The sequence below is a fragment of the Nerophis ophidion genome, linkage group LG16, assembly GCF_033978795.1.
Source record: "Nerophis ophidion isolate RoL-2023_Sa linkage group LG16, RoL_Noph_v1.0, whole genome shotgun sequence".
Lineage (NCBI taxonomy): Eukaryota > Metazoa > Chordata > Actinopteri > Syngnathiformes > Syngnathidae > Nerophis > Nerophis ophidion.
This window is the reverse complement of record NC_084626.1, coordinates 36,692,617-36,719,884: the sequence shown is the minus strand read 5'-3', so window position 1 is coordinate 36,719,884 and position 27,268 is coordinate 36,692,617. Positions and strand designations below refer to the sequence as shown.

The 27,268-nt window shown below is 40.0% G+C and overlaps 2 protein-coding genes across 2 annotated transcripts; both read right to left on the bottom strand.

Moving 5' to 3' along the window:
- Positions 1-1,883: 1,883 nt before the first annotated feature.
- On the bottom strand, positions 1,884-10,937 carry LOC133535352 (calcium-binding and coiled-coil domain-containing protein 1-like). Its single transcript, XM_061875122.1, has 11 exons — positions 10,809-10,937; positions 10,299-10,472; positions 9,104-9,206; positions 7,047-7,258; positions 5,847-6,038; positions 5,625-5,773; positions 4,602-4,671; positions 4,271-4,525; positions 3,796-3,909; positions 2,598-2,674; positions 1,884-2,462 (listed from the first exon to the last, which is right to left on the bottom strand). Exons 2-11 carry the CDS (start codon positions 10,437-10,439, stop codon positions 2,435-2,437), a joined length of 1,341 nt encoding a protein of 446 aa, XP_061731106.1. The 5' UTR covers positions 10,440-10,472; positions 10,809-10,937; the 3' UTR covers positions 1,884-2,434.
- A 66-nt stretch (positions 10,938-11,003) lies between these two features.
- On the bottom strand, positions 11,004-22,964 carry smug1 (single-strand-selective monofunctional uracil-DNA glycosylase 1). Its single transcript, XM_061875123.1, has 2 exons — positions 22,540-22,964; positions 11,004-13,324 (listed from the first exon to the last, which is right to left on the bottom strand). Exons 1-2 carry the CDS (start codon positions 22,837-22,839, stop codon positions 12,794-12,796), a joined length of 831 nt encoding a protein of 276 aa, XP_061731107.1. The 5' UTR covers positions 22,840-22,964; the 3' UTR covers positions 11,004-12,793.
- Between the last annotated feature and the right edge of the window lie 4,304 nt (positions 22,965-27,268).

Below are 27,268 nucleotides of genomic sequence, written 5' to 3'. Positions count from 1 at the left end.
TTTTTTTTCAAGATTCTAAAGATGATCAAAACACTTGCGGCTCATGGTAGTCACCTTTGTAGCCTTCAAATCCCTCTAAAACCCTCCATATACAAGCTGCAAGGCATATCTATCTATCTATCTATCTATCTATCTATCTATATCTATGTATATATATATATATATATATATATATATATATATATATATATATATATATATACATTATATATATATATATATATATATATATATACACATATGTAAATATACCCATTCTATATACACACACCTGCGATGAGGTGGCGACTTGTCCAAGGTATACCCCGCCTTCCACTCAATTGTAGCTGAAATAGGCAACAGCGCCCACAACGACCCCAAAGGGAATAAGCGGTAGAAAATCGATGGATGGACACACACACGCGCACACACACGCACACATATACATATATATATATATATATATATATATATATATAAACAGTATATATATATATATACAGTATATATATATATATATATACTGTATATATTACAAACAGACACGTTCATAACAATATGTAATATGTTCTATATTTGCCGTATTTTAATAATTTTTTAAATTTTTTTGGATTACCACAACTTCTTTCCTTCCTCATTGCATTTATTTCCATGTCCATAGCTGTGCACTTAATTTGATAGACAACAAAAACCACTGTTTTTAGACTAATGACGAATTACAACCTTATTTTTTTTAACTTGAATATACGGAGGATTAACCACTGCTTCTAGATGCTTAGTGTGCACGAACAGAGGGTGAAATGTTGGAGCAGACGGAAGCCGAGAGAGTGAGGTCGGTGTGTCTTGGAGCCAAGGTATGTTGACAAAAATGGCGTGCTTCCTCGGCCTGCTTTACCAATCAGACAACTATCCATCGATTGCGTATAATATCCATCATGATATACGCAGCCCATCATGCTTGTTATTACGTCTAAAGTACATACACTGCCATGCTAGCTGTGTACTAACAACACATGGAATGTAGGCTAAAACTTTAGAGATATTGTTAGTTTTTTCAGTCGGTACAGATTGATGTCCTATTGCATTGTGTTAAGCATTACCATACTTGCCAACCCTCCCGGATTTTTCGGGAGACTCCCGAAATTCAGCGCCTCTCCCGAAAACCTCCCGGAACAAATTTTCTCTCAAAAATCTCCCAAAATACAGGCGGAGTTGGAGGCCACGCCCCCTCCAGCTCCATGAGAACCTGACTCAATGTTGTGACCCTCTTAAACAGGACAATACTGCCATCTACTGTACATAGAATAGAATTTAAATATATTCTACATTTAAGTGCAGTCAAGGAACATGCATTAGGGAGTCTGTTCTGAAGCCCACAGTAAAGAGACATAACTTCATCACGTCGCCTGGTTATTGACTCCGACCCAATATATTACACCGTCGATGAGCAAAATGAAGAAATACGCTTGCAAGTTCCAGAACGATTGGAAACAAGAAATTCAGTTTATCCAGGAGAGTTCGAAGGGGAAGGAGTATGTTGCCTGTAAATTTTGTAGAACAGACTTCTCCATTGAACACGGCGGCCGAACGGATATACTCAGCTATGAACGGTCAGTCAGCGCAGCACAAAGCGTCCGCAGCGCAGCATCGTGCACAAACCAGTATTATGGCCCACCTCGCAAAATGGAGACCCGATTGTGTATCTTATGCTGAGACAAAGATGGCTATGCAGATAGCTGGAAGCAACATCCCGTTCTCATTTGCGGATATCTACAACAATTCCGTGAAGGATGTTCCCGGATTCGGATATCGCTCGCCAATACGCAAATGGCAGAACAAAGGTTACTCAAATAGTGAAAGGTAAGTGTTGCTGTTTTTTTTAGTAACCAGCAAGCACAGTACAGTTAGTAGAACAACAGTGTTTTTATTACGATGTATTTGATAGGTGCCATCAGAAATTCAACTATTTTATTTATATATATAATAAAATAAATATATATAGCTAGAATTCACTGAAAGTCAAGTATTTTATACATATACAGTATATATATAAATTATATATGAAATACTCGAGTTGGTGAATTATACGCCACCCCTCTTAACCATAAATTCATCAAGTGGCTCAGCATAACGCACTACAGTTACACACAAGGTCCATGCAAACCTTTCTGTCACACAATTCAATGACCATAATTGCAGTTGTATGCTTTGTAGTGCACACAAATCTTCCATGAGCGGTGTCATTTTCACGAAAAAACATGCTAGCATTTCATCCCCTTAAAAGCTGTAACTAGCTTAATGACACCTATAAAAATATATATGACATGTATCCCTTAAATACATTTACCCTATGCCTGATTCATAATTTAAGAATACAAGGGTTGTCTTACAACAACACATACACACACAGAAAAAGAACACTCAACCGGAAGGGTAACACTTGCAGTTCCATGTGCTACCACATAAGGGGGCCAGCCAATTCGCTGCAGAGGAAACAGCAGAATGCAAGATGTTGATGGTATTTTCCATCGTCATTTAACTTTGTGTAATTGTAACGAATCTTATGGGAAGGTATAGCATGAACAAAATGGCATGTGTGTGAGTGTTGGAGAGCTCACCTGACAACTGGGTCCACAAGTCCAGCTAGCATCCGCTGCTGCTTCCGACCATGGTGGACCGTCTGCACCTCGTTGTCCTGAAGACGGAGTGCACTTATATGAGCATACTGGCATCCAACGTGTAATATACGCTAAAATGTTTGCTTCAATTCAAAACTGAGCATCACATCACATGATACGCACCTGGACTACATATGCATAAATCTTTATGTATGTATAGATACATACATACATACATAGATTGATAAGTAGGCAGATACATACAATACAGAAATATGTGTTCGACACAGGACTGCAATCTATTTGTAGCATCTGGAGAAATGTCTGTAAGTATCTGTCAGCAACAAGTTAGTAAAAAACATGAAAAGCTCAACAAATGTGTTTAAAACTAACTTAATACTTATTAGGTCATTTTTAAAGTTTCAAAAATAAATTGCCCCCTTTGGATGCTTTTACATGGGGGAGGGGCCCAAAGCAGCACTGGCTGCTCATTGAAAAGAGCATTACCTGCTTTCATTTCATAATTGCTGAAAGACTCCTCCACAAGATTAGTCGCTACAGTTGGTTTTAAAGTATCTTGAAGACTATCCATCCATCCATTTTATACCGCTTGTCCCATTGGGGGTTGCGGGGGGTGCTGGAGCCTATCTCAGCTGCTTCGGGCGGAAGGCGGAGTACACCCTAGACAAGTCGCTACCTCATCGCAGGGCCAACACAGATAGACAGACAACATTCACACTCTAGGGACAATTTAGTGTTGCCAATCAACCTATCCCCAGGTGCATGTCATTTGGAGGTGGGGGGAAGCCGGGGTACCCGGAGGGAACCCAAGCAGTCACGGGGAAACCATGCAAACTCCACACAGAAAGATCCTGAGCCCAGGATTAAACCCAGGACCTTTGTATTGTGAGGCACATGTACTAACCCCTGTTCCACCGTGCTGCCTCTTGAAGACTAAATATTCGCTAAATAGAAGCAGAAAAAAAACGCTAAATTGGCAACACCGGCCTCTCCTGCTCCTTCTTCTTATTCTCTGGCAGATCAGGTGCGTTAATGAGTGTGGGGCAAACAGGTAGGGGAAAATGTATTTTTTGTGATCCAAATTTATTTGTGGCAGAGCGCGTGTGTGTGTGTGTGTGTGTGTGTGCATGTTTGTGTGTGTGTGCATGTGTGATAAAAAACAACAACATTGACTTACTCCATCAAAATCTCTGTATTTCATCCCAGACTCCACATTACTTCTGTCCTCCCTCAATTGCTCTTTCTTCCTTTGTAACTCACTACTCAGCTCTTCCACTTTCTTTTGGTCAGCCTGTACAAACACACACACACACATTCACACAGAAAAAATATATTCATTGTGTAAGCGTTAGGATGTCATTCACAGTAAAATTATTGTCTGTGTAAACTAACTGCTTTCCACAGAAAATAATGAAAATACAAAAAAGCTGCTGTGGGGTCAAACTCCACAGACTCTTTTGAAAGTCAGAATTTGGACATAATTTCCAAACACATTTTTTTTTTTTAGATTATTAAATGTCAAATTAGTATGAATAAGAATAATACATGACAAAATTGTAATTAATACATTTAAAATGGAAAAATATATTTGCATTATTTGAGCTGAATAAATAAAATAACCCTGTAGTTTGATGTTGAGGCATCATCCTCACCTCTGCAGCTTGCCTGTAAGCTTCTCTCTCCAGGGCCCAGTTGGCCCGCTCCTCCCGGAGCAGTAGCTTCTCCTCTGACAGCTGCAGGCCCAGCTGGGCGACCTGCAAGCGGACTTGGTGCAGCTCGGCATTAGTGTGGCCTTGACGGGTGCTCAGCTCTCTCAGCTCCCTGCGCAGGCTCTCGGCCAAACGCTCGCTGGACTCCAGACGATGCTGCAAGCCGCAGACCTCCGCCAGCGCGGCCTCACTCTCTGCCTGCATGTAGAGAGGAGGATGAACTTCCATGATACAACCACAAGAGGGCATCTGGTATGTGTGGGTCTTCATGCACCTTTAGCAACTTTTTCTTTTCCTCATCAAGTCTTATTTGACTGGATGTTTTCTTCAACATCTCTTTCAGCCTGCAGTCAACACAGTACAATAAACAAATGTTTACATGTTGTTGTATAATATCCACAAGTTCACAGAAGAGTAAATATATATTTTTAAATGTGGAATTTTAGAGAAAGATAAGATAAATTCATAACTATTATCTGGGGACATTCGATTTTAAAAATTGTCAAAGCCCAACAAGACAAAAAAGTTCTTAACTTTTTTAAAAGGGGCAAAAACATTTTGTCTTCTTTTTGCTCAAAATTCTCAATACATTTCAGTCCTAATCACAAATATCTAACATGGATGTATTTTCATTTTGACCCTTTTGAAGGTCTTCTGATCAGATAACGTATCAGGTTTAAATAAGTAAAATTATTAAAACTGTGCAAATCCTTTGATCAAAAAGCTTTCAAAGGGTTAGAAATTAATAAACATTGGCTGTTTCAGATAGAAATTGATTGAGAGATTTGAGCAAAAAAAGTAAAACAAATAATAGCCATCCATCCATTTCTACCGCTTATCCCTTTCGGGGTAATATCCTAAATGTTTTTATATACTCTTTGAAAATGAATGACTAATTTGTGTACTGTTTGGCTTTGGAATATTGTTGAGAAACTTCTGGTGCATCGTACACGTGACATTAAAATGTTTGAATTTAACACGAAAAAAACCCTCTGGAGGAAGAGTGATGTATAACTGAGTAAGAACATATACAGTGGCCAAAAACAGAGCAAAAATGTACTGAAAGGACAAGAGAGTCAGCCTCTGTCCTATGAGAGTTGTGTTGCATTGTCATATATTAGTCATTTTTTTTTTTCGACTATAACACGACAACTGCCCCTCCACGTCTCATTTTTTTGTCTTTGTGACCTTCAATAGAAACATTTTGGACACTCCTGAATTATCGTGTGATCGTATGAGAAATTACAGAGTAATTAAATATCTGTGGAAACATGTGTGACACATTTGAAAGACTTGCCTTTCCATTTCCACGTGTCGCTCTGTCTCTCTGTCTGCTAGGGCCTTGGCGCCATCTTCCAAGTCTTTGATGCGTCGCTCACTTTGCACCTTTTGCACCAAAAGTTGACCAAGTTCAGAGTTGAGATTTTGATGACTGCTTTTAACATCCTTGAGGGAGAGCAACATCACCGTCCTGTCAACAATCACTAATCCAACATGGGATGACCTAGAATAATCTTACCAGGTGTTGTCCTTCTACATTCTTCAACACCTCACACTTGTGATTCAGTTTTTCAAGGAGCTCACTAATCGCCTCCTCCATGGCCTTCCGCTCACTCTCCCATTCCTCTTTTGCTCTTATGCTGCTCCTCCGCTCCTCCTCTACGGCCTGCTGCAACTCGGCTTTCTCCCTCACGCATTCCTCCAGCTGACTCTGTGGACAAAGAAGAAGAAATCCAACTGAATTTAGTTTAGATAATGAGTCATAACTTGGAATATGGTTTCCATTATTTAAATTAGTTTAAACTATAAAATTAACCTAAAACATGACTCATTTTTATCCTTGTGGTAAATATTGAACACAATGTGTTGTTAATATTGAACACAATGTGTTGTTAAGCTCATGAGAAGTGATGCAAGTGTAAGCCACTGTGAAGTTAATTTTTATTTACATAGCACTTTTTCTCTAGTGACTCAAAGCGCTTTACATAGTGACACAATTAGTTTAGTTTTTTTTTTTTATAAATAGCTGTGATAATGTAAATGAGGAATTTTTAATCACTGTTATGTTAGAATTCTTATCAATATTGATACTGTTGTTGATATTATTCATTTTTGTTTGACTATCTTGGACTGGTTTGTGTCATGTTTGTGTGTCCTCTCAATTACTGTGCTGATTGCTATTCTGAACGTTGCTATAGAATTGGAAATGTATTGTTATTGTATTCTTGTGTATTATTTTTGGACTGATTAACAATTTAAAAAAACTATCCATCCATCCATTTTCTACCGCTTATTCCCTTTTGGGGTCGCTGGTGCCTATCTCAGCTACAATGGGGCGGAAGGCGGGGTACACCCTGGACAAGTCGCCACCTCATCGCAGGGCCAACACAGATAGACAGACAACTTTCACTCTCACATTCACACACTAGGGCCAATTTAGTGTTGCCAATCAACCTATCCCCAGGTGCATGTCTTTGGAAGTGGGAGGAAGCCGGAGTACCCGGAGGGAACCCACGCATTCACGGGGAGAACATGCAAACTCCACACAGAATGATCCCGAGTCCTGAACCCAGGATCTCAGGAACTTCGTATTGTGAGGCAGACGCACTAACCCCTCTGCCACCGTGAAGCCCCATGTTAGCGTGATGAAAAAACTAAATAAAAATAAATAAATCCGATAAGTCTCTTGAGTGGAAGACTGAGAGCAGTTTGTTCCCACCTGCAGCAGCTGAGCCCTGGTGACCACCAGGAGCAGCTCTTCTTCATCTCCTTCTTCCTCATCTCCATCTTGCTCCTCTTTCAGGGTTTCCAGCTCCTCCAGAGGTTTGGGGGAGCAGAAGGTGAAGGGTCTGCTGCGGGCGCAGACTTTGCCCAGCTTGTCCACGTAGACAAACTGATACTCCACTGGGCTGGGGCGAGGCAGGTAAAAGGCTTCCATAAAATACAAACATTGTACATTAGTCTTTGGAGCCACTTTTAGATTTCCTGTTATAATCACAATAGCTGGACAAGTGCAATTAGCAGGATTATGCTCAATTAAACACAACTTTGTAGAGGTGGTGCGTGGACCAAAAAATAAACTGCTAACTAATAAACAAATTGACATCCGGGGCACTTTTTTACGCAATTCAGCCTTGGAAAATGTCTGCACTTTAGAGATTCTTGCTCCAGACTGGAGCAAGAATAGGTATTTAATTCCCTGATGATTGCGTAAAGTTACAAAGATATCAACAGTCCAGAATTATTACCAGAATCAGAATGAGAAATACTTTATTAATCCCTGAGGGGAAATTAAAAATAACAAGAAAATGTAAACAAAACATTAAAAAAAGGTTAAATTAAGGAAATTAATTTGAATTAGGTCAATAAGTATTTGGTCCCCTAGCAAACCGCAAGCAGTTTGAATCCCATAGGCATGTTATGTGCCAATGACACACAAATTATTTCAGTACTCCTAATCTCAATTTGCAAAAAAAGAACTGTCAAAAGACCTATTGGGGGAAAATGTTCCACCTTAAAAGGGGAGTGACACATTTTTGAAATTGTGTCTATTATTCACAATCCTTATGTAAGACAAAAATATGTTTTTGTGTTTAATGCATTCTAAATATAAACGCTAGCAAGAGTCAGCTAACAATGGAGGCAATAGGATTCACTCCATTTGCCGGTACAGCGTAGTAACAGGCACATTCAAAACATGTAATCTCCAATTATTTTGCTCATTTTAAGCATACCTAAAAAACAATTTCAAAGACGCATTGAATCGTTCGCTATTTCCTTCAACAAAAATAACAGCTACCACTAACCTCTAGGCAGACTTTTAATAAACAATAACGACTACTTTGGGACAAATGATGATCCAGAATATTATGTTTTCACCCTAAAAAAGGAGACTATGCTGCAAAAGTAAGAAGCTGAGTGATAAATAGATCCAGCAGGCTAAGCACTTTTGGTAAACAAGAAATACAAACCATGAACATGATTAAACAATCACTTACTATACCATGTCTGCTCTTACTGGGATGCTGACTGATGGGATGTTTAATTCAAAAGTTATCATAATCCTCATGCAGGCAAAAAAAAGGGAAAAAAGAGCGTCTTTTTCTGTCTTTCTCACCATCTCCAAGTCTGATCTGAATGTCAAAGTTGACAAACTTCTAAGTTTATTGCCACAACCTACTACTATACGAGAGTATAATAGAGAATCAACTTTAACCAACTCAGAGGCAGGGGCGCCACAATGCACCTTATTGCAGTGAAACTTGCCAGGGGACATGTAACCAAATATTAACATTGCTGTATGTATACTTCTGACCCAGCAGATTTGGTCACATTTTCAGTAGACCCATAATAAATTCATAAAAGAACTAAACTTCATGAAAGTTTTTTGTGACCAAAAAGTATGTGCTCCAATCATTATCACAAAAAACAAGAGTGGTAGAAATGATTGTAAACTCAACACAGCCATGACGTTATGTTCTTTACAAGTGTATGTAAACTTTTGACTACGACTGTATAAGCAGCAGGGTTCAAAGCTTGTGAACAAAGCATTGGCTTGTAGTCGGAAAAATGCAGTAATTGACTTACATAAAGACACCATATTTTGTAGTGAGGTTTATGACTGTCTATTTGTGTTGGCCCTGTGATGAGGTGGCGACTTGTCCAGGGTGCACCCTGACAACCGCCCGAATGCAGCTGAAATAGGCTCCAGCGACCCTCCCCGTAATCCCAAAAGGGACAAGCGATAGAAAATTGATGGATGAATGGGTTTATTACCCTGAAATAATGCACAGCAGTCGAAGGCAGTTCCTTTCGTATAGCCTTCAGGAACAAGCGACCAAGAGTACGTGTGGTACTCTTGAAGTGAGGACCAGCCAACCTGCAGAGGAGAACAAATTTTGGCCACTTGATTTGAATTCTGCCTTGATGGCTATAGTAATAAGTTACATACAGTGGGGCAAAAAAGTATTTAGTTAGCCATCGATTGTGAAAGTTCTCCCATTTAAAATGATGACAGAGGTCTGTAATTTTCATCATAGGTACACTTCAACTGTGAGAGACAGAATGTGAAAAAAAATCCAGGAATTCACATTGTAGGAATTTTAAAGAATGTATTTGTAAATTATGGTGGAAAATAAGTATTTGGTCAACCATTCAAAGCTCCCACTGATGGAAGGAGGTTTTGGCTCAAAATCTCACGATACATGGCCCCATTCATTCTTTCCTTAACACGGATCATTCGTCCTGTCCCCTTTGCAGAAAAACAGCCCCAAAGCATGATGTTTCCACCCCCATGCTTCACAGTAGGTATGGTGTTCTTGAGATGCAACTCAGTATTCTTCTTCCTCCAAACACGACGAGTTGAGTTTATACCAAAATGGATACATGGATGATACAGCAAAGGATTGGGAAAATGTAATGTGGTCAGATGAAACCAAAATAGAACTTTTTGGTATAAACTCAACTCGTCGTGTTTGGAGGAAGAAGAATACTGAGTCGCATCCCAAGAACACCAAACCTACTGTGAAGCATGGTGGTGGAAACATCATGCTTTGGGGCTGTTTTTTTTGCTAAGGGGAAAGGACGATTGATCCGTGTCAAGGAAAGAATGAAGTGTATGTCCATGTATCGTGAGATTTTGAGCCAAAACCTCCTTCCATCACTGAGAGATTTGAATGGTTGACCAAATACTTATTTTCCACCATAATTTACAAATACATTCTTTAAAACTCCTACAATGTGAATTCCTGGATTTTTCTTTTCACATTCTGTCTCTCACAGTTGAAGTGTGCCTATGATGAAAATTACAGACCTCTGTCATCATTTTGAGTGGGAGAACTTACACATTCGGTGGCTGACTAAATACTTTTTTGCCCCATTGTAACTAAAACAGTAAGTCTTGGTGACTGAATTATTGCTCCAGTCTTTGAATTGAACGCTATCGTTGATGTGTTTGTTGCCATGTCAACACCTTAAAGATGCCAATCCAGTCACTGCTGCTCCACTGATGGGCAGAGGTCACACTGTAGTGACACTCCACTCTGGTCTGGGGGAAATAGAGCTGCCCCACATTTCGAAACACCACCGTGGACTGAGGATATTGTTGCTCCATGACAAGGAGGATTCAGTGAGACGAGGAGGACAGCTGAGGATAGAAGACATTTCATAACAGACACTCGAGGAATGTACTATGGTCAGGGACACAACATGTTTACAAACTACAAAAAAACACATATATATTGAAATAGCTAGATACGTAAATCAACTGAGATAGATAATCTATAGTCGATAAAAACATTTGAATAACTTTAACAGAGGCTTTTAGTCATTTTCCTGATAACGTTAATTTAACCGGTCTCGGGTGTCCTGAATTCACGTTAAACTATGACGTAGCCTGACGTAAGAAATTGTCAGCTTAGGCCAGAGGTTTCTAAAATGAGCAATTTACATTTTAAAATGATGAAACTAATAAAAGCCTTACCTGAACGGGACGTGGTGTGTTTGTGTTGAGTCGTGAGCCGTGTTTCCATCAGCAGACGCTTGGCTAACTTTGCCAGGCGGGCTTTCACAACCGGCGTGTCACGTGGTTAAAGAGTGGCAAACGTACTACTAGAAGCTCATGGGAAATGTAGTTAACCCCCCACCCATCGACGACACACTGTACAGTTCACCGCTGTGAGTTGTTTACTTATTTTTATTTCTCAGCAGGTATGAAGGTTTTTGTGCAAAAATTACAAAAAACAACTGAATAAAATGTAAATTAATTGACTAACAAACCACCTGGAAAGATTATACATTATAAAGTTATGATACATGGTATTATCCGTATCAAATACAAAAAAGTTGGAAAAATTCAAATATACAGACCTGGTAAAATTGCCATTCTAAAATATATTGTACTGTATAATAATCGATATAAATGCAAGGGGAAAGAACAGTATACAGAGTATGTTCCTTGACCTTTGTAAGTTCAACTAACACGCTTAAAGGCCTACTGAAATGAGATTTTCTTATTTAAATGGGGATAGCAGGTCCATTCTATGTGTCATACTTGATCATTTCACGATATTGCGATATTTTTGCTGAAAAGATTTAGTAGAGAACATCGACGATAAAGTTCACAACTTTAGGTCGCTAATAAAAAAGCCTTGCATTTACCGGAAGTTGACATTACGGGTTGTAGGGCTCCTCACATCCTCACATTGTTTACAATCTTAGCCAGCAGCAGCTAGAGCTATTCGGACCGAGAAAGCAACAATTTCCCCATTAATTTGAGCGAGGATGAAAGATTTGTGGATGAGGAAATTTAAAATGAAGGCCTAGGAAAAACAATAAATAAAAAAAAGTTACAAAAAAAAAAAAAAAAAAAAGGTGAGGGCAGTGAGAGGATGCAGATGTTTTTAGATACATTTACTAGGATAATTCTGGGAAATCCCTTATCTGGCTATTGTGTTGCTAGTGTTTTAGTGAGTTTAATAGTACCTTATGGTCGAAGTGGTGTGGCCACGGGTGTTTTGATGCCAGAGTCTTTGAGAAGTCACGGCAGCTGCAGGACGACGCTGGCTCCGCTGATCTCCGGTAAGAGGCGATTTATTTCCACAATTTTCTCACCGAAAACTGCCCGTTGACATGTAGTCGGGATCCATGTTCGCTTGACCGCTCTGATCCATAGTAAAGCATCACCTCCGGGAATTTTAAACAAGGAAACACGGTGTGTTTGTGTGGCTAAAGGCTAAAAGCTTCCCACCTCCATCTTTCTACTTTGACTTCTCCAATATTAATTGAACAAATTGCAAAAGATTTAGCAACACAGATGTCCAAAATACTATGTAATTGCGCGATAAAAACAGACGACTATTGGCCTTAAGTGGTGCTGGGCTAATATGTCCCCTCAAACCAACAACGTCACAAACACGTGTCATCATTCAGCGACGTTTTCAACAGGAAAGTCCGAGGGAAATTTAAAATTGCAATTTAGTAAACTAAACCGTCAGTTTTGGCATGTGTTGCAATGTTAATATTTCATCATTGATATATAAACTATCAGACTGCATGGTGGGTAGTAGTGGGTTTCAGTAGGCCTTTAAACACCCCGAGCATGGCATACACTTTACATAGAAATATGTACATAGTCCAAAAGCCTTTAAACGAATATAGCGTTGCATTACCTAATGCAGGTCAAAGACAGGAGTGCGTTAACAAAACAGAAATGAGTGTTTTCCCTTGGTTTAAAAACAAGCATACATAGACATTGCAATTTGCAATCATTTCTCCACAGTCAGAAGTATAGACCTACCTTATATGGAAAGTATACTCAAATTACTTCTGCTAAGAATCTGAGGCTGGATAAAAAAAATCAAATGGAAATTAATTAACTGCAGACTCAGAGGACACCTTCCTAATATAATGGTAGGGAAAGCACTGGAAATATTTTCCAAATCTCTTGAGAAGGTCAAAGGATGCCCGTCATGTGCTGCCAAGCAACGGGAGGACACCCAGTTCTGCTAGTTTAGCTGTAGCCACACTCTCCCAGCCTTTATTGGCCAGAGGGTTCCTGGGGGACGGATGCATGATACCCTCCACTTGCACCTCAATACCTGCGCCGGAAAGAGCCCGGCGTGCACGTTGCTCCGCCACCTTGCCGACACCGATCACCATGGAAACGCCCAGGGCCTCCACGACATGGCACAAGGCAATGTCACAGAGACGGAGGAGCTCCTGGCGCTCGTGGGCAGGAAGCTCAGGCGGGGTCAGATTCTTCCCGCTGGCGCTCATGAAAATAAGAGGGCAGAGGTTGTGCACGAAGCAGTGGCGGAAGAACGCTGACGGTTCGCCGCACAACTTTCTGAAGAAGCCCCAGAAACGTGCGCCGCTCACTTCGTTCTGTGTGCAGGCCAGTCCGCTGATGCGACGCTTTGGGTGCTCGTCGTCAGGGCGACCGACTTCACCTGTGATCTTCAGCCAGTCAACAACTGACCGCACCTCGCCAAACGGCACCTGTCAGACAAAGTAGATAAATAATTTCAGCACAATTACACATTGTGTGAATGTGAGTGTGAATGTTGTCTGTCTATCTGTGTTGGCCCTGTGATGAGGTGGCGACTTGTCCAGGGTGTACCCCGCCTTCCGGCCGATTGTAGCTGAGATAGGCGCCAGCGCCCCCCGCGACCCCGAAAGGGAATAAGCGGTAGAAAATGGATGGAATTACACATTATTCATCAATATATACATGTTTAATCTAGCCTCATTATTTATTATTGCTGAAATGTTAAAATAATAACAATAAAGTATGAATTTTCTACCAAGTAAGTGCTCGAGTCTTTGTTTTCTGTCGGATTGATCCAGACAAGCAGCAACAATGGTAGAAATCCCAACATGTAAGATTCATGATGAAACTTGGTCAAACATTTGTAAGTAAATATAATTTGTGCATAAAGATATTTAGTTTGTTTTGTATCGAAAATGCTGACTTTGTGATGTCTTTTGTATTTGTGGTCGTGTTGTTTTTTGTCTGGGAGTAATGATCAAACCTTGTTTTTTACATGTAGTGCTAAATTTGACCAGCAGAGGGCGACAACGCTAATATCAATCAATCAATCAATGTTTATTTATATAGCCCCAAATCACAAATGTCTGAAAGGACTGCACAAATCATTACGACTACAACATCCTCGGAAGAACCCACAAAAGGGCAAGGAAAACTCACACCCAGTGGGCAGGGAGAATTCACATCCAGTAGGACGCCAGTGACAATGCTGACTATGAGAAACCTTGGAGAGGACCAAAGATGTGGACAACCCCCCCCTCTAGGGGACCGAAAGCAATGGATGTCGAGCGGGTCTAACATGATACTGTGAAAGTTCAATCCATAGTGGCTCCAACACAGCCGCGAGAGTGATATAGTGATAAGTCACAATGTTTGGTGTGTAAAAGAGGGACAAGCGGTAAAAAAATGGATGGATGAATGAATGGATGTTGTGTAATTTCTACAAGTTTAAACATTTGTACTTTATTGTGTGAATATATCAAGACCAAACCTTCTATTTTCTCTATGTACAATACACAATGGAGATTATTTATGTCAAATAAACAATGGACAGTACACTTTTATTTCATGTTTCTATTTTCAGTCTTACAAACCTAAATAAAGGAAGAGGTGTAAAGAAATAAAACTAAGGAAGGAAAATAATTTAAAAGACGGAACATCAATCCTCAACAAAAACTGGAGCTTCTATTTCTTCATACTGTTAACTAGCTACACACTCTGGAAACGAGTAGTGACTAGTGAGGGCAGAATAATGAATAGATTGTGTGAATTTACTTTGCAATTAAGTAAACGCAGTCTCAAAGAAGTATAACCTGTGGAAGCACTTTCTGAAAAAACATCCACACTTTCATGTTTGGCCCCTGAGCCCTTGGGCTCTTGAAACTACGGCACTATTTATTATGTAGTTGAATAGTCCTGGACTAAAAAGTCTATGTTGAAAAAGTCCATGTTGCGCCAAAAGAAAAAACTTGAGTATCTTGTTACAAAAAATTTCCCATCAAAAACAATATAAAATCCAATATGTGTTAACACACATTTACTTGACCACAAACTAATGCAATCAAGGGCTCACCAAAGTGCAGCATCGGGCTCTTTATTATGAGTAAACACAGCAAACATATTTATTTTTTGTATTCAAATATAATACAAATAAAATATAAAGTACAGCCTGCAGCTAATTTTTACCGTCCTTCAGAATATTCTAAAATTACAATTAATTAATGAATATTCTAATATATTATTAGATTATTGAACTAATTTGTAATGTTACTTTTTAACACAACGATAAGATGTGGATGCTTTGTTGAGATGGCTTAGCACAGGGGTATCAAACGTACGGCTCAAGGGCCGGATCAGGCCTGCGAACAGGTTTTATCCGGCCCGCGGGATGAGTTTGCTAAATATAAAAATTAGCCAAAATTTTGAATGAAAGAAACTGCTGGTCTAAATGTGTCCACTGGATGTCGCAATATCAATTCTTTGTATCTTTATAGATGATGCTACATACGTACAAAATAAACCACATGATGTTAGTACATCAGTCGAGGAAAATGATCAAACTACATAAATAACATCCTGTAATTTGATTTTTATATAATTGTTTTTATCTTAATAGATTGAAAATGAACACCGTTAAGTTGCCTAAAGAACATTATCACATAATATCTTCAGAAAATACAAATAAAAACAAAGATAGAATCCTATAAACCGCAACATGTAAGTCTAAAACAAAAACATGATTTGTTGTATTTTTGAACAAATAAAACAATCTGAAGTTGTCTTTATTTTTAAGTTATCGTGCCATCATTATACTAGTCCGGCCCACTTGGGGGTAGATTTTTCTCCATGTGGCCCCCAATTTAAAATAAGTTTGACACCCTTGGCATATTTAATGTTAAATGGGTGAGCAGATCATGTGCTGTGCGTATAGCCCCACGGTTCTTGAGGGCGCGTGAATGAGCGTATGTAAAAATGACAATCAATGAATGCCATGGCACTTTACATGAAATTTCACCGCAAAATTATTCCTAGTACCTTCTTGCTCCGTCACTGATAAATATAATGGCCAATTTTATTAAAACATCTTCAGTCTCAGCGTTAGTGCAGTCTCATAATTAGTCGTAGAGGGTTCGAATCCTTTCCCCTCACCGGAAGTCATCTAGAATGGAGTGGATAGATATATCAGATTTTCGTACATATTGCACAAATTAATAAATAATGCTATAAGCGCAATTCACAGAGAAACTTGTATTGACTTCACTCTAAGACTGAATTTAAAGGCTGACTGTTATGTTCCTCCGCGCGGGAGCACTTTCAGTAAGTCGGCCTGGTCTGTAAAAAGCGCAAATGTGTGGAACTCAGTACCTGAGGAGGTTAAACTGGTCACAAAGTTTAAGTTAATGTTAAAGTACAACTGATATTCACACACACACACACACACACACACACACACACACACACACACACACACACACACACACACACACACACACACACACTAGGTGTGATGAAATGAACCTCTGCATTTGACCCATCCCTTATTACACGGCCTGGGAGGTGAGGGGAGCAATGAGCAGCAGCGGTGGCCGCGCCCGGGAAACTTACAAAGTTTTCACAAAAAAATAGAAAATGTATCTTATCAACGCCTACACCTGCCAGCACTAGAAGCTGAGCCTGTTTTGATGCTAAGATAAATGTTATGTTGTATTTTATTTTTTAACAAATTATATATGTATCGCATGCTTTTTTTTTTTCTTTTTCTCTCTCTTTCTCTTCTAAATTGTAATTTTACTTACATCTTTTTTACATCATGGCCTGGGGACGACAGATGAAAACTAGACTTCTGGCTAATTGTGGCTTTTTTAACCATGTGTAATCATGTGTTTTATGAAAATGCATTGTACCCTTTGAAATAAACTAATCTAATTGTGTGAAGTTTGCATGTTGTCCCCGTGACTGCGTGGGTTCCCTCCGGGTACTCCGGCTTCCTCCCACTTCCAAAGACATGCACCTGGTGATAGGTTTATTGGCAACACTAAAATTGGCCCTACTTTGTGAATGTGAGTGTGAATGTTGTCTATCTGTGTTGGCCCTGCAATGAGGTGGCGACTTGTCCAAGGAGTACTCTTCCCCTCCATCTTTCGGTATTCTTCTTTTTATGTCTAGTTATCATGATGTATATGTATCGTTGCATTTGAACAACTGTATTGTTGATAATAGAGGTAAATTATTGGTATTGCTCATTATCAATGGCGCTATTTCTATTGGTATTTATATTGCTCCAGTTGTAGTGTAAAAATGCTCATTGTCATTTCTGCATTATTATTTATTTCGCTAACTGCTTCTTTGCTATCACTTTTAAGATCATTCGTACATATCGTACGTGCTGGTGTTGTTCTATTGTTGTTTTTGTTGTTATTGTTGTGTTTGCTGTTGTTGTTTTTGTCTCTCTGTCTAATCCCCCTCTTATCCCCACAATTTACCCCTCTGTCTTCCTTTTTTTCTCTTTCTATCCCCTCCTGCTCCGGCCCGGCTGCACCAAATGATAATATAAATACATTTAATAAAGTCAAATTCAAATAAGGCAACAAGAGAAGTATCCTACACTTCTCTTTTGTAAAGTAAATCTGAACAGCCGATATGGGCATCTACATCAACTATATGATTTGCCTGAGAAGCTGGACAGGACAAAAAAATAAAAATTGATAATATAAATACCATACAGTTAATTAAGTCAAATTCAAATAAGGCAACAAGAGAAGCATCCTAAACTTCTCTTTTGTAAAGTAAATCTGAACAGCCGATATTGGCATCTACATCAACTAAATGATTTGCCTGAGAAGCTGGACAGGACCTGCGATGAGGTGTCCAGGGTGTACGCTGCCTTCTGCCCAATTGTAGCTGAGGTAGGCACCAGCGCCCCCCGCCACCCCAAAGGGAATAAGCGGTAGGAAATGGATGGATGGATGGGCTGGACAGGACAAAAAAAACAAAAAAACAAAAACAAGGTGTACTCTGCCTTCCGCCCAAATGCAGCTGAGATAGGCTCCAGCGCGACCCCAAAAGGGACAAGCGGTTTAAAAAGGATGGATGGATGGATATGTATTGTGTGCTTTTTTTCTTTTTCTTCTAAATTGTAATTTTACTGCCTTTTTTTTTTTTTACATCATTTACAGATGAAAACCAGCCTTCTGACTCATTCTGGCTTTTTAACCATGTGTAGTCATGTGTTTTATGAAAATGCATTGTCCCATTTGAAATAAAATAATCTAATCTAATCTAATCTACCTACTCAGTGGCCTAGTGGTTAAAGTGTCCGCCCTGAGATCATCAGGTTGTGAGTTCAAACCCTGGCCGAGTCATACCAAAGACAACAAAAAAATGGGACCCATTCCCTCCCTGCTTGGCACTCAGCATCAAGGGTTGGAATTGGGGGTTAAATCGCCATAAATGATTCCCGGGAGGGGTACCGCCACTGCCCACTGCTCCCCTCACCTCCCAGGGGGTGATCAAGGAGATGGATCGAATGCAGAGGACACATTTCACCACACCTAGTGTGTGTGTGTGACAATCATTGGTACTAGTGATGGGTCCGGCAACACCGATGCATCGGCGCATGCGTCGAGCTCATAGAGCGAAACCCTGTGTCGGTGCGCGTACTGTGTTGGATCCATTATGGATTGAACTTTCACAGTATCATGTTAGACCCGCTCGACATGCATTGCTTTCCTCCTCTCCAAGGTTCTCATAGTCATCATTGTCACCGACGTCCCACTGGGTCATTATTGTCACCGATGTCCCACTGGGTGTGAGTTTTCCTTGCCCTTATGTGGGCCTACCGAGGATGTCGTAGTGGTTTGTGCAGGCCTTTGAGACACTAGTGATTTAGGGCTATATAAGTAAACATTGATTGATTGATTGAAAGTCACGTGACCAATCATGAGCTGTTTCGGTCACGTGACTGATACGCAAACTGTGTCGCACTGGCACCTGCGCGCCAAACTGTGTTTATGAGGAAGCGCATCTGTCACCGAGATGCTGCTGCCAACGAAATCGCCGCACTTCTGTCATTGGTCATTTGTCATTTATCGTCGTCGGAGATCATTTCCGCCGTGTGGGAATATTTTGATCATACATCGGAAAAAAAAGGTATGTGTGTTCATTTCCTTGTTGTTTCATCCTTTTCTCTCAAAGTTTCTAGCATTGTCCCACCCACACAAACATCCTATTGGTTACATTAAAAAGCAGCAGCAAACAATCTCTTCGATAGCTCAGTTGGTAGAGTGGAGGACTGTAGTTTTTCATGCTGAGTTCCTTAGAGCACTTGTTCAAATCCAGCTCGAACCCATTATCTTTTTACCATGAATTGATTAACGTGGACCCCGACTTAAACAAGTTGAAAAACTTATTCGGGTGTTACCATTTAGTGGTCAATTGTACGGAATATGTACTGTACTGTGCAATCTACTAATAAAAGTATCAATCAATCAATCAATTTACCATGAATTGATTAACGTGGACCCCGACTTAAACAAGTTGAAAAACTTATTGGGGTGTTACCATTTAGTGGTCATTTGTACAGAATATGTACTGTACTGTACAATCTAATAGTAAAAGTTTCAATCAATCAATCAGAGCGCATGTAAAAAAAAAAAAAAAAAAAAATTCCCAGTCCAGAAGTATCCTAATTCACAACACGTTCTTAGATTTCCATGTTATGATACATGAGCATACCATTTAGTGGTCAATTGTACTGAATACGTACTGAACTGTGCAATCTACTAATAAAAGTTTCAATCAATCAATCAATCATGTCCACATTATTTATTGACTGTATCTAAAAAAGATAAAAAATATATTTTTATTTAAATGAAGATATGAAATAATTCTAAATGAAATACAACGATTTGCTTTATATTATTGTATATACTAGGTCAGGGGTCACCAACGTGGTACCCGTAAGGACCAAATGAGTAGCCCGCTGGCCTGTTCTAAAAATAGCTCAAATAGCAGCACTTACCAGTGAGCTGCCTGTATTTTTAAAATTGTATTTATTTACTAGCAAACTGGTCTCGCTTTGCTCGACATTTTTAATTCTAAGAGAGACAAAACTCAAATTGAATTTGAAAATACAAGAATAATATTTCAAAGACTTGGTCTTCAATTTTTTAAATAAATTAATTTATTTTTTTACTTTGCTTCTTATAACTTTGAGAGACAATTTTAGAGAAAAATAGAACCTTAAAAATGATTTTAGGATTTTTAAACACATATACCTTTATACGTTTTAAATTCCTTCCTCTTCTTTCCTGACAATTTAAATCATTGTTCAAGTATTTTTTTTTTATTATTGCATAAAATAATAAATACATTTTAATTTAATTCTTCATTTTTACTTCTGTTTTTTCGACGAAGAATATTTGTGAAATATTTCTTCAAACTTATTATGATTAAAATTAAAAAAATATATTCTGGCAAATCTAGAAAATCTTAAATCTTATTTCAAAGTCTTTTGAATTCCTTTTAAAATTTTTGTTCTGGAAAATCTAGAAGAAATAATGATTTGTCTTTGTTCGAAATAAAGCTTGGTCCAATTTGTTATATATTGTAACAAAGTGCAGATTGGATTTTTACCTATTTAAAACATGTCATCAAAATTGTAAAATTAATCTTAATCAGGAAAAATTACTAACGATGTTCCATAAATTATTTTTTTTATTTTTTCAAAAACATTTAAATTTGTTAAGTTTTTCTCTTCTTTTTTTCGGTTGAATTTTTAATTTTAAAGAGTCGAAATTGAAGATAAACTATGTTTCAAAATTTAATTTTCATTTTTTTTCCCCCTGTTTTCTCCTCTTTTAAACCGTTCAATTAAGTGTTTTTTTCATCAGTTATTCTCTACAAAAAACCTTCCGTAAAAGAAAAAAAATGTATGACGGAATGACAGAAAGAAATACCCATTTTTTTTATATATATAGATTTATCGTCGGGTGCATCAGGGACGGCAGAGAGGAGGAGTTTCGGAACCTGGTGAGGGACTTTGTTGTCTGGTGCCACACGAACCTCCTGCAGCTCAATCCGTCAAAGACCAAGTAGCTGGTCATTGACTTTGGGAGGTCGAGTCCACAGTCACAACCTATTGTGATCGAGGGAGTTGAGGTACAGACCGTGGACTCATTCAAGTACCTTTGGGTTTGGGTGGACAATAAGCTGGACTGGACTGTTAACACGGACCACCAGTACATGAAAGGACAGAGCAGGCTGTACTTCCTCAGGAGACTGCACTCCTTCAACATTTGTAGAAAACTCCTGTTGATGTACTATCAGTCTGTGGTTGTCAGTGTTCTGTTCTACATGGTAGTGTGCTGGGGGGGCAGTACATCTAAGAAGAACAGCTCCAGACTTGAGAAACTGATCAGGCGGGCCGGTTCTACAATCGGATTGAAACTGGACTCACTGGTGACGGTGGCAGAGAAGAGGACTGTTGACAAACTAGTGAGCATCCTGGATGATACCAGTCATCCTCTGCATAGCGTTATCAGTAGCCAGAGGAGCCTGTTCAGTGCTAGACTGCTTCATCCCAAGTGCAGGACTAATAGACTCAAAAACTCCTTTGTCCCACACGCCATTATACTGTACAACTCCTCTCTGGGGCGGGGGGTACTAGGATGACAGGGGATGTAAAACAATAACAGTGCAATACGTTTTCATAACATGGTCACTACTGCCTATTTTCTCTTGTTATATTCTTATTTTACTGTTATATTTGTATTCCCATTGTTGCTTTTTATTTATTTATTCTTATTGTAATATTTCTCTATTTTGTTTCCATTTAAACCCCCATTATTTACTTTTTTTAAATTGATCCCAACTCTGTACACTGCTGCTGGAATTTTAATTTTCCTGAAGGAACTTTCCTGAAGGAATCAATAAAGTACTATCTATCCATCTATCTATCTTATTTATTAAAGGTAAATTGAGCAAATTGGCTATTTCTGGCAATTTATTTAAGTGTGTATCAAACTGGTAGCCCTTCGCATTAATCAGTACCCAAAAAGTAGCTCTTGGTTTCAAAAAGGTTGGTGACCCCAGCAATCATTCTCCTTAACCCCCCTTTTCGGCGCCCCTGGACCACTGAACTAGGTCATAAAATCAGTGTCAGTTAAGTCGGTCCATAGGTTGCCTGTAGGGATTTTTAATGTCCAGCAGATGTCAGTATTTAGTGACACAGTATTGACACAGTATCAATACAGTTTTGCAATGTGTCAAAACGCTACATGAAGCCTCATCAACCCATCACTACCTGTAGGGATTTTTAATGTCCAGCAGATTTCAGTATTTAGTGACATAGTATTGACACATTATCAATACAGTTTTGCAATGTGTCGAAACGGTACACGAAGCCTCATCAACCCATCACTACCCATCCATCCATCCATTTTCTACTGCTTATTAACCTTTTAGGGTCGCGAGGGGCGCTGGCGCCTATCTCGGCTACAATCGGGCGATGAGGTGGCGACTTGTCCAAGGTGTACCCATCACTACTTGTTACTTTAATCTAATAGCAGTCTTCATTAATACACGGGTATATGACGTACACGTGCCAACAGTGCCACCCTCTGCTTGGAGGTATGAACTACACTTGGTAGCAAAACACACAACTTACCCCCGTCTGCGCCATGCCGAATGGCCCAGGATTCATCCCTAAAAACAAGAACTTCTGGCCCGCCTGGCAGTACTTGTCCACGTAACAGCGGTGGGTATCCCAGGCGTACTCCAGCGGGTTGTACACGTAGCGGACCGGCTCGCTGAATTTGAGACCACGCAGATGAGCATTGAGCTCCAGTTCCGCCTGCAGGAACCTTAAAGAGGGCGTCGCTTTCGTTTGCGGTTCACGTTTCAGTTCGTTCTCCGTTGATTTGTTATCGTCTCCGTCACCTCCTGGTGCTGTGTTTTCATTTATCATACTTAACTAGACGCACAAATGACTTATAAATTATATTAGGAGCCGACTCTGAGGGAATCTGGCGTGCATTGTTTGGGTTCTGCTTGGGTTTTCTTGTTTGACTCTCAACTGCAATTTGACGCGTTACCGCCGCTTCTGGTGTGGAGTATGTACTGCAGTTTGTGCTGCGCCCAGCTGTAATTTAAAGGCCTACTGAAACCCACTACTACCGACCACGCAGTCTGATAGTTTATATATCAATGATGAAATATTAACATTGCAACACATGCCAATACGGCCGGTTTAGTTTACTAAATTACAATTTTAAATTTCCTGCGAAGTATCCTGTTGAAAACGTCGCGGAATGATGACGCGTGCGCGTGACGTCACGGGTTGTAGCGGACATGTTCTTCCAGCACCGATCACGGCTAAAAGTCGTCTGGAATTACACAGTATTCTGGACATCTGTGTTGCTGAATGTTTTGCAATTTGTTCAATTAATAATGGAGACTACAAAGAAGAAAGATGTTGGTGGAAAGGGTTGTATTGCGGCCGGCTGTAGCTACACAAACACAGCCGGTGTTTCTTTGTTTACATTCCCTGTGAAGCTTTAATATGGAACAGAGCGGTCAAGCGAACATGGTTCTCTACCACACGTCAACCGTCAGGTTTCGGTGAGAAAATTGTGGTAATAAGTCGGCTCCTACCATAGACATGAGCGTAGCTTGTGTCGTTCCTCCTGCAGCTGTCAAAGAGGCAGCTGCGACACTCTTGCCTCCTCCGTGGCTTCCCTCAGAGACACTGGTGGCCACACCCCTCCGACTTTCAGGTACCATATAATCTCACTAAAACACTAGTAACACAATAAGCAGATAAGGGATTTTCCAGAATTATCCTAGTAAATGTGTCTAATAACATCTGAATCGCTCCCACTGCCCTCTCTTTTTTTTCTAGTCCTTCACTCTCACTATCCTCATCCACAAATCTTTCGTCTTTGCTCAAATTAATGGGGAAATTGTCGCTTTCTCGGTCCGAATCGCTCTTGCTGCTGGTGGCCATGATTGTAATCAATGTGTGGATGTGAGAAGCTCCACATCCCGTGACGTCACACGCACATCGTCTGCTACTTCCGGTACAGGGAAGGCTTTTTTATTAGCGACCAAAAGTTGCGAACTTTATCGTCGATGTTCTCTACTAAATCCATTCAGCAAAAATATGGTGATATTGCGAAATTATCAATTATGACACATAGAATGGACCTGCTATCCCCGTTTAAATAAGAAAATCTCATTTCAGTAGACCTTTAAGTGTACCGAATTTCCTTGAATTGCCGCCGGGGCGCTAATTAATTTAAAACCTCTTCTCACTCCTGCGCTTACCAAAGGCATGCAGTAAAAGTAAGCATGCACTAATTATTTTAAAACCTCTTCTCAATCCGGCACTTACCAAAGGCATGCAGTAAAAATTTGAGTGTGACGTAAGCTTGGACTTTAAACCCTACTGAATAGCTCTTAATCTTCTTCCCTTTATGCGATTTCAAATTACCGGTATTGAAATCAGCCTCCTCCATTTGGAAAATGATGACAGGAGAAGTGTCACTCGTGACGTCACGAGTTTGACCAGGAGGTAATACTAAGCATGCGCTAATCATTTTTGCGAAGCGAGTTTGACCCGGCAGTAATTCAAGGCAGGCGCATGCTATTATGCCCTGCGATAATTCAAGGAAATACGGTAAGTGTATTTTTTGTTTACCTTTCCTTTTTTCAAAGGGTTTTCTTTGATACCTTTACTTCAAAGGTGTGACAAGTGGCTGACTTGATGAAAAAGTACAAATTCAGATTCAGATACATTTAATTTGTAGTATTTAAAGGCCTACTGAAATGAGATTTTCTTACTTAAACGGGGATAGCAGGTCCATTCTATGTGTCATACTTGATCATTTCGCGATATTGCCATATTTTTGCTGAAAGTATTTAGTAGAGAACATCAACGATAAAGTTCGCAACTTTTGGTCGCTAATAAAAAAAGCCTTGCCTGTACCGGAAGTATCAGACGATGTGCGCGTGACGTCACCGGTGTGAGGGCTCCTCACATCCTCACATTGTTTACAATCATAGCCACCAGCAGCTAAGACGATTCGGACCGAGAAAGCAACAATTTCCCCATTAATTTGAACGAGGATGAAAGATTTGTGGATGTTGATAATGAGAATGAAGGACTAGAAAGAAAAAAAAAGGCGAGGGCAGTGAGAGCGATTCAAATGTTATTAGACACATTTACTCGGATCATTCTGGAAAATCCCTTCTCTGCCTATTGTGTTACTAGTGTTTTAGTGAGATTATATAGTACCTGAAAGTCGGAGGGGTGTGGCCACAGGTGAGGTGACCGCCAGTGTCACTGAGGGAAGCCACACAGCTGCAGCAGGACGCAAGCTCCGCTGATGTCTACGGTAAGAGCCGACTTATTACCACAATTTTCTCACCGAAACCTGCCGGTTGACATGTGGTCGGGATCCATGTTCGCTTGACCGTTCTGTTCCATAGTAAAGTTTCACCTTTGGGAATTTTAAACAAGGAAACACTGGCTGTGTTTGTGTGGCTAAAGGCAGCTGCAGTGCACTGCTTCCCACCTCCATCTTTCTACTTTGACTTCTCCATTATTAATTGAACAAATTGCAAAAGATTCAGCAACACAGATCTCTAGAATACTGTGTAATTATGCGATTAAAGCGGACTACTTATAGTTTGGATTGGGCTGGAAAAAAATGTCCGCTACAACCCGAGACGTCACGCGCATGCGTCATCATACGCGTCATCATTCCGCGATGTTTTCAACAGGATGCTTCGCGGGAAATTTAAAATTGCAATTTAGTAAACTAAACCTTCCGTATTGGCATGTGTTGTAATGTTAATATTCATCATTGATATATAAACTATCAGACTGCGTGGTCGGAAGTGGTGGGTTTCAGTAGGCCTTTAAGCAAGCTGTGATATGATTCTTTTAAAAAAGGTTAAATGATAAATGGGTTATACTTGTATAGTGCTTTTCTACCTTCAAGGTACTCAAAGCACTTTGACACTATTTCCACTTTGACCCATTCACACACACATTCACACACTGATGGCGGGGGCTGCCATGCAAGACCCAACACTAAATTATTTAGGGCGGTTTAAGAATATTTTAGGGGGGCTCAAGCCCCCCCTAAAATAGGTCTAGCAACGCCAATGACTAGGACCCATCAGGAGCAAGGGTGAAGTGTCTTGCTCAAAGACACAACGGACGTGACAAGGTTGGTAGAAGGTGGGGATTGAACCAGGTATTCTCAGGTTGCTGGCACGGCAACTCTCCCAACTGCGCCACACCTTTTTAAAGTTTTGAAGTTTTTTAAATCCCAACAATAGTCACACACACGCGCGCGCACGCATGCACGCACGCACGCTCGCTCGCACGCATGCACGCACGCTCGCTCGCACGCACGCACACACACACTAGGTGTGGTGAAATTATCCTCCGATTTGATCTATCCCCTTGTTCACCCCCTTGGAGGAGAGGGGAGCAGTGACCAGCAGCGGTGGCCATGCTTGGTAATCTTTATGGTGATTTAACCCCAATTCCAACCTTTGATGCTGAGTGCCAAGCAGAGAGGCAATGGGTCCCATTTTTATAGTCTTTGGTGTGAACTCGGCTGGGGTTTGAACTCATGACCTTTTTATATTACGTATACTCAAAGTTATTTTTTATTCTTTTTTGTTGCTATTTTAGTATAACAACATTTTATAATTTAATCATGTTGTACTGCATTGTAATCTTTTGTTTTGTGATTGTGAAATGTTTTTTGCCTGGACCCCAGGATGAATAGTCTCCACTAAGGTGTAGACCAGGGGTGTCAAACTCAAATACAGAGTGGGCCAAAATGTAAAACTGAACAAAGCTGCGGGCCAAGGTTGAACAAATTAACCTTTTAATAGTGACCCAAACAAGTTTTGCAATGAATATTGAGCAAGGCTTAAATAGGGAGGCACTGTGGAACAGGGGTTAATGCGTCTGCCTCACAATACGAAGATCCTGAGTAATCCTGAGTTCAATCCCGGGCTCAGGATCTTTCTGTGTGGAGTTTGCATGTTCTCCCCGTGACTGCGTGGGTTCCCTCGGGGAACTCCGGCTTCCTCCCATGGAACAGGCAGAGCTTATATAACATAATAGTGCAAAATCAACTTTCAAAAAACAAACAAAAAAACATCAGTGGTATATTAAATAAAAAGTAATTAAAAAAATGAATGCCTCTTTTCTATTTACAGCCTTCTGAGGTAAATATCAACATTAACTTCTTCCACAGGCTAATAAATTCGAAAATAAAATAAAAATGAGGTGGGCGGGGTTTGGTGGTAGCGAGGGGTGTATATTGTAGCGTTCCGGAAGAGTTATTGCTGCAAGGGGTTCTGGGTATTTG

Coding starts and splice junctions, on each gene's coding strand:
- LOC133535352 (XM_061875122.1), bottom strand. CDS start 10,439: ATGGAGCAACAATATCCTCAGTCCACGGTGGTGTTTCGAAATGTGGGG. Junction 9,207..10,298: donor ACTGGATTGGCATCTTTAAG/GTGTTGACATGG, acceptor TCTCCTCTGCAG/GTTGGCTGGTCCTCACTTCA. Junction 6,039..7,046: donor CCAGGGCTCAGCTGCTGCAG/GTGGGAACAAAC, acceptor CTTTGTCCACAG/AGTCAGCTGGAGGAATGCGT.
- smug1 (XM_061875123.1), bottom strand. CDS start 22,839: ATGATAAATGAAAACACAGCACCAGGAGGTGACGGAGACGATAACAAA. Junction 13,325..22,539: donor TCGGCATGGCGCAGACGGGG/GTAAGTTGTGTG, acceptor TTTGTCTGACAG/GTGCCGTTTGGCGAGGTGCG.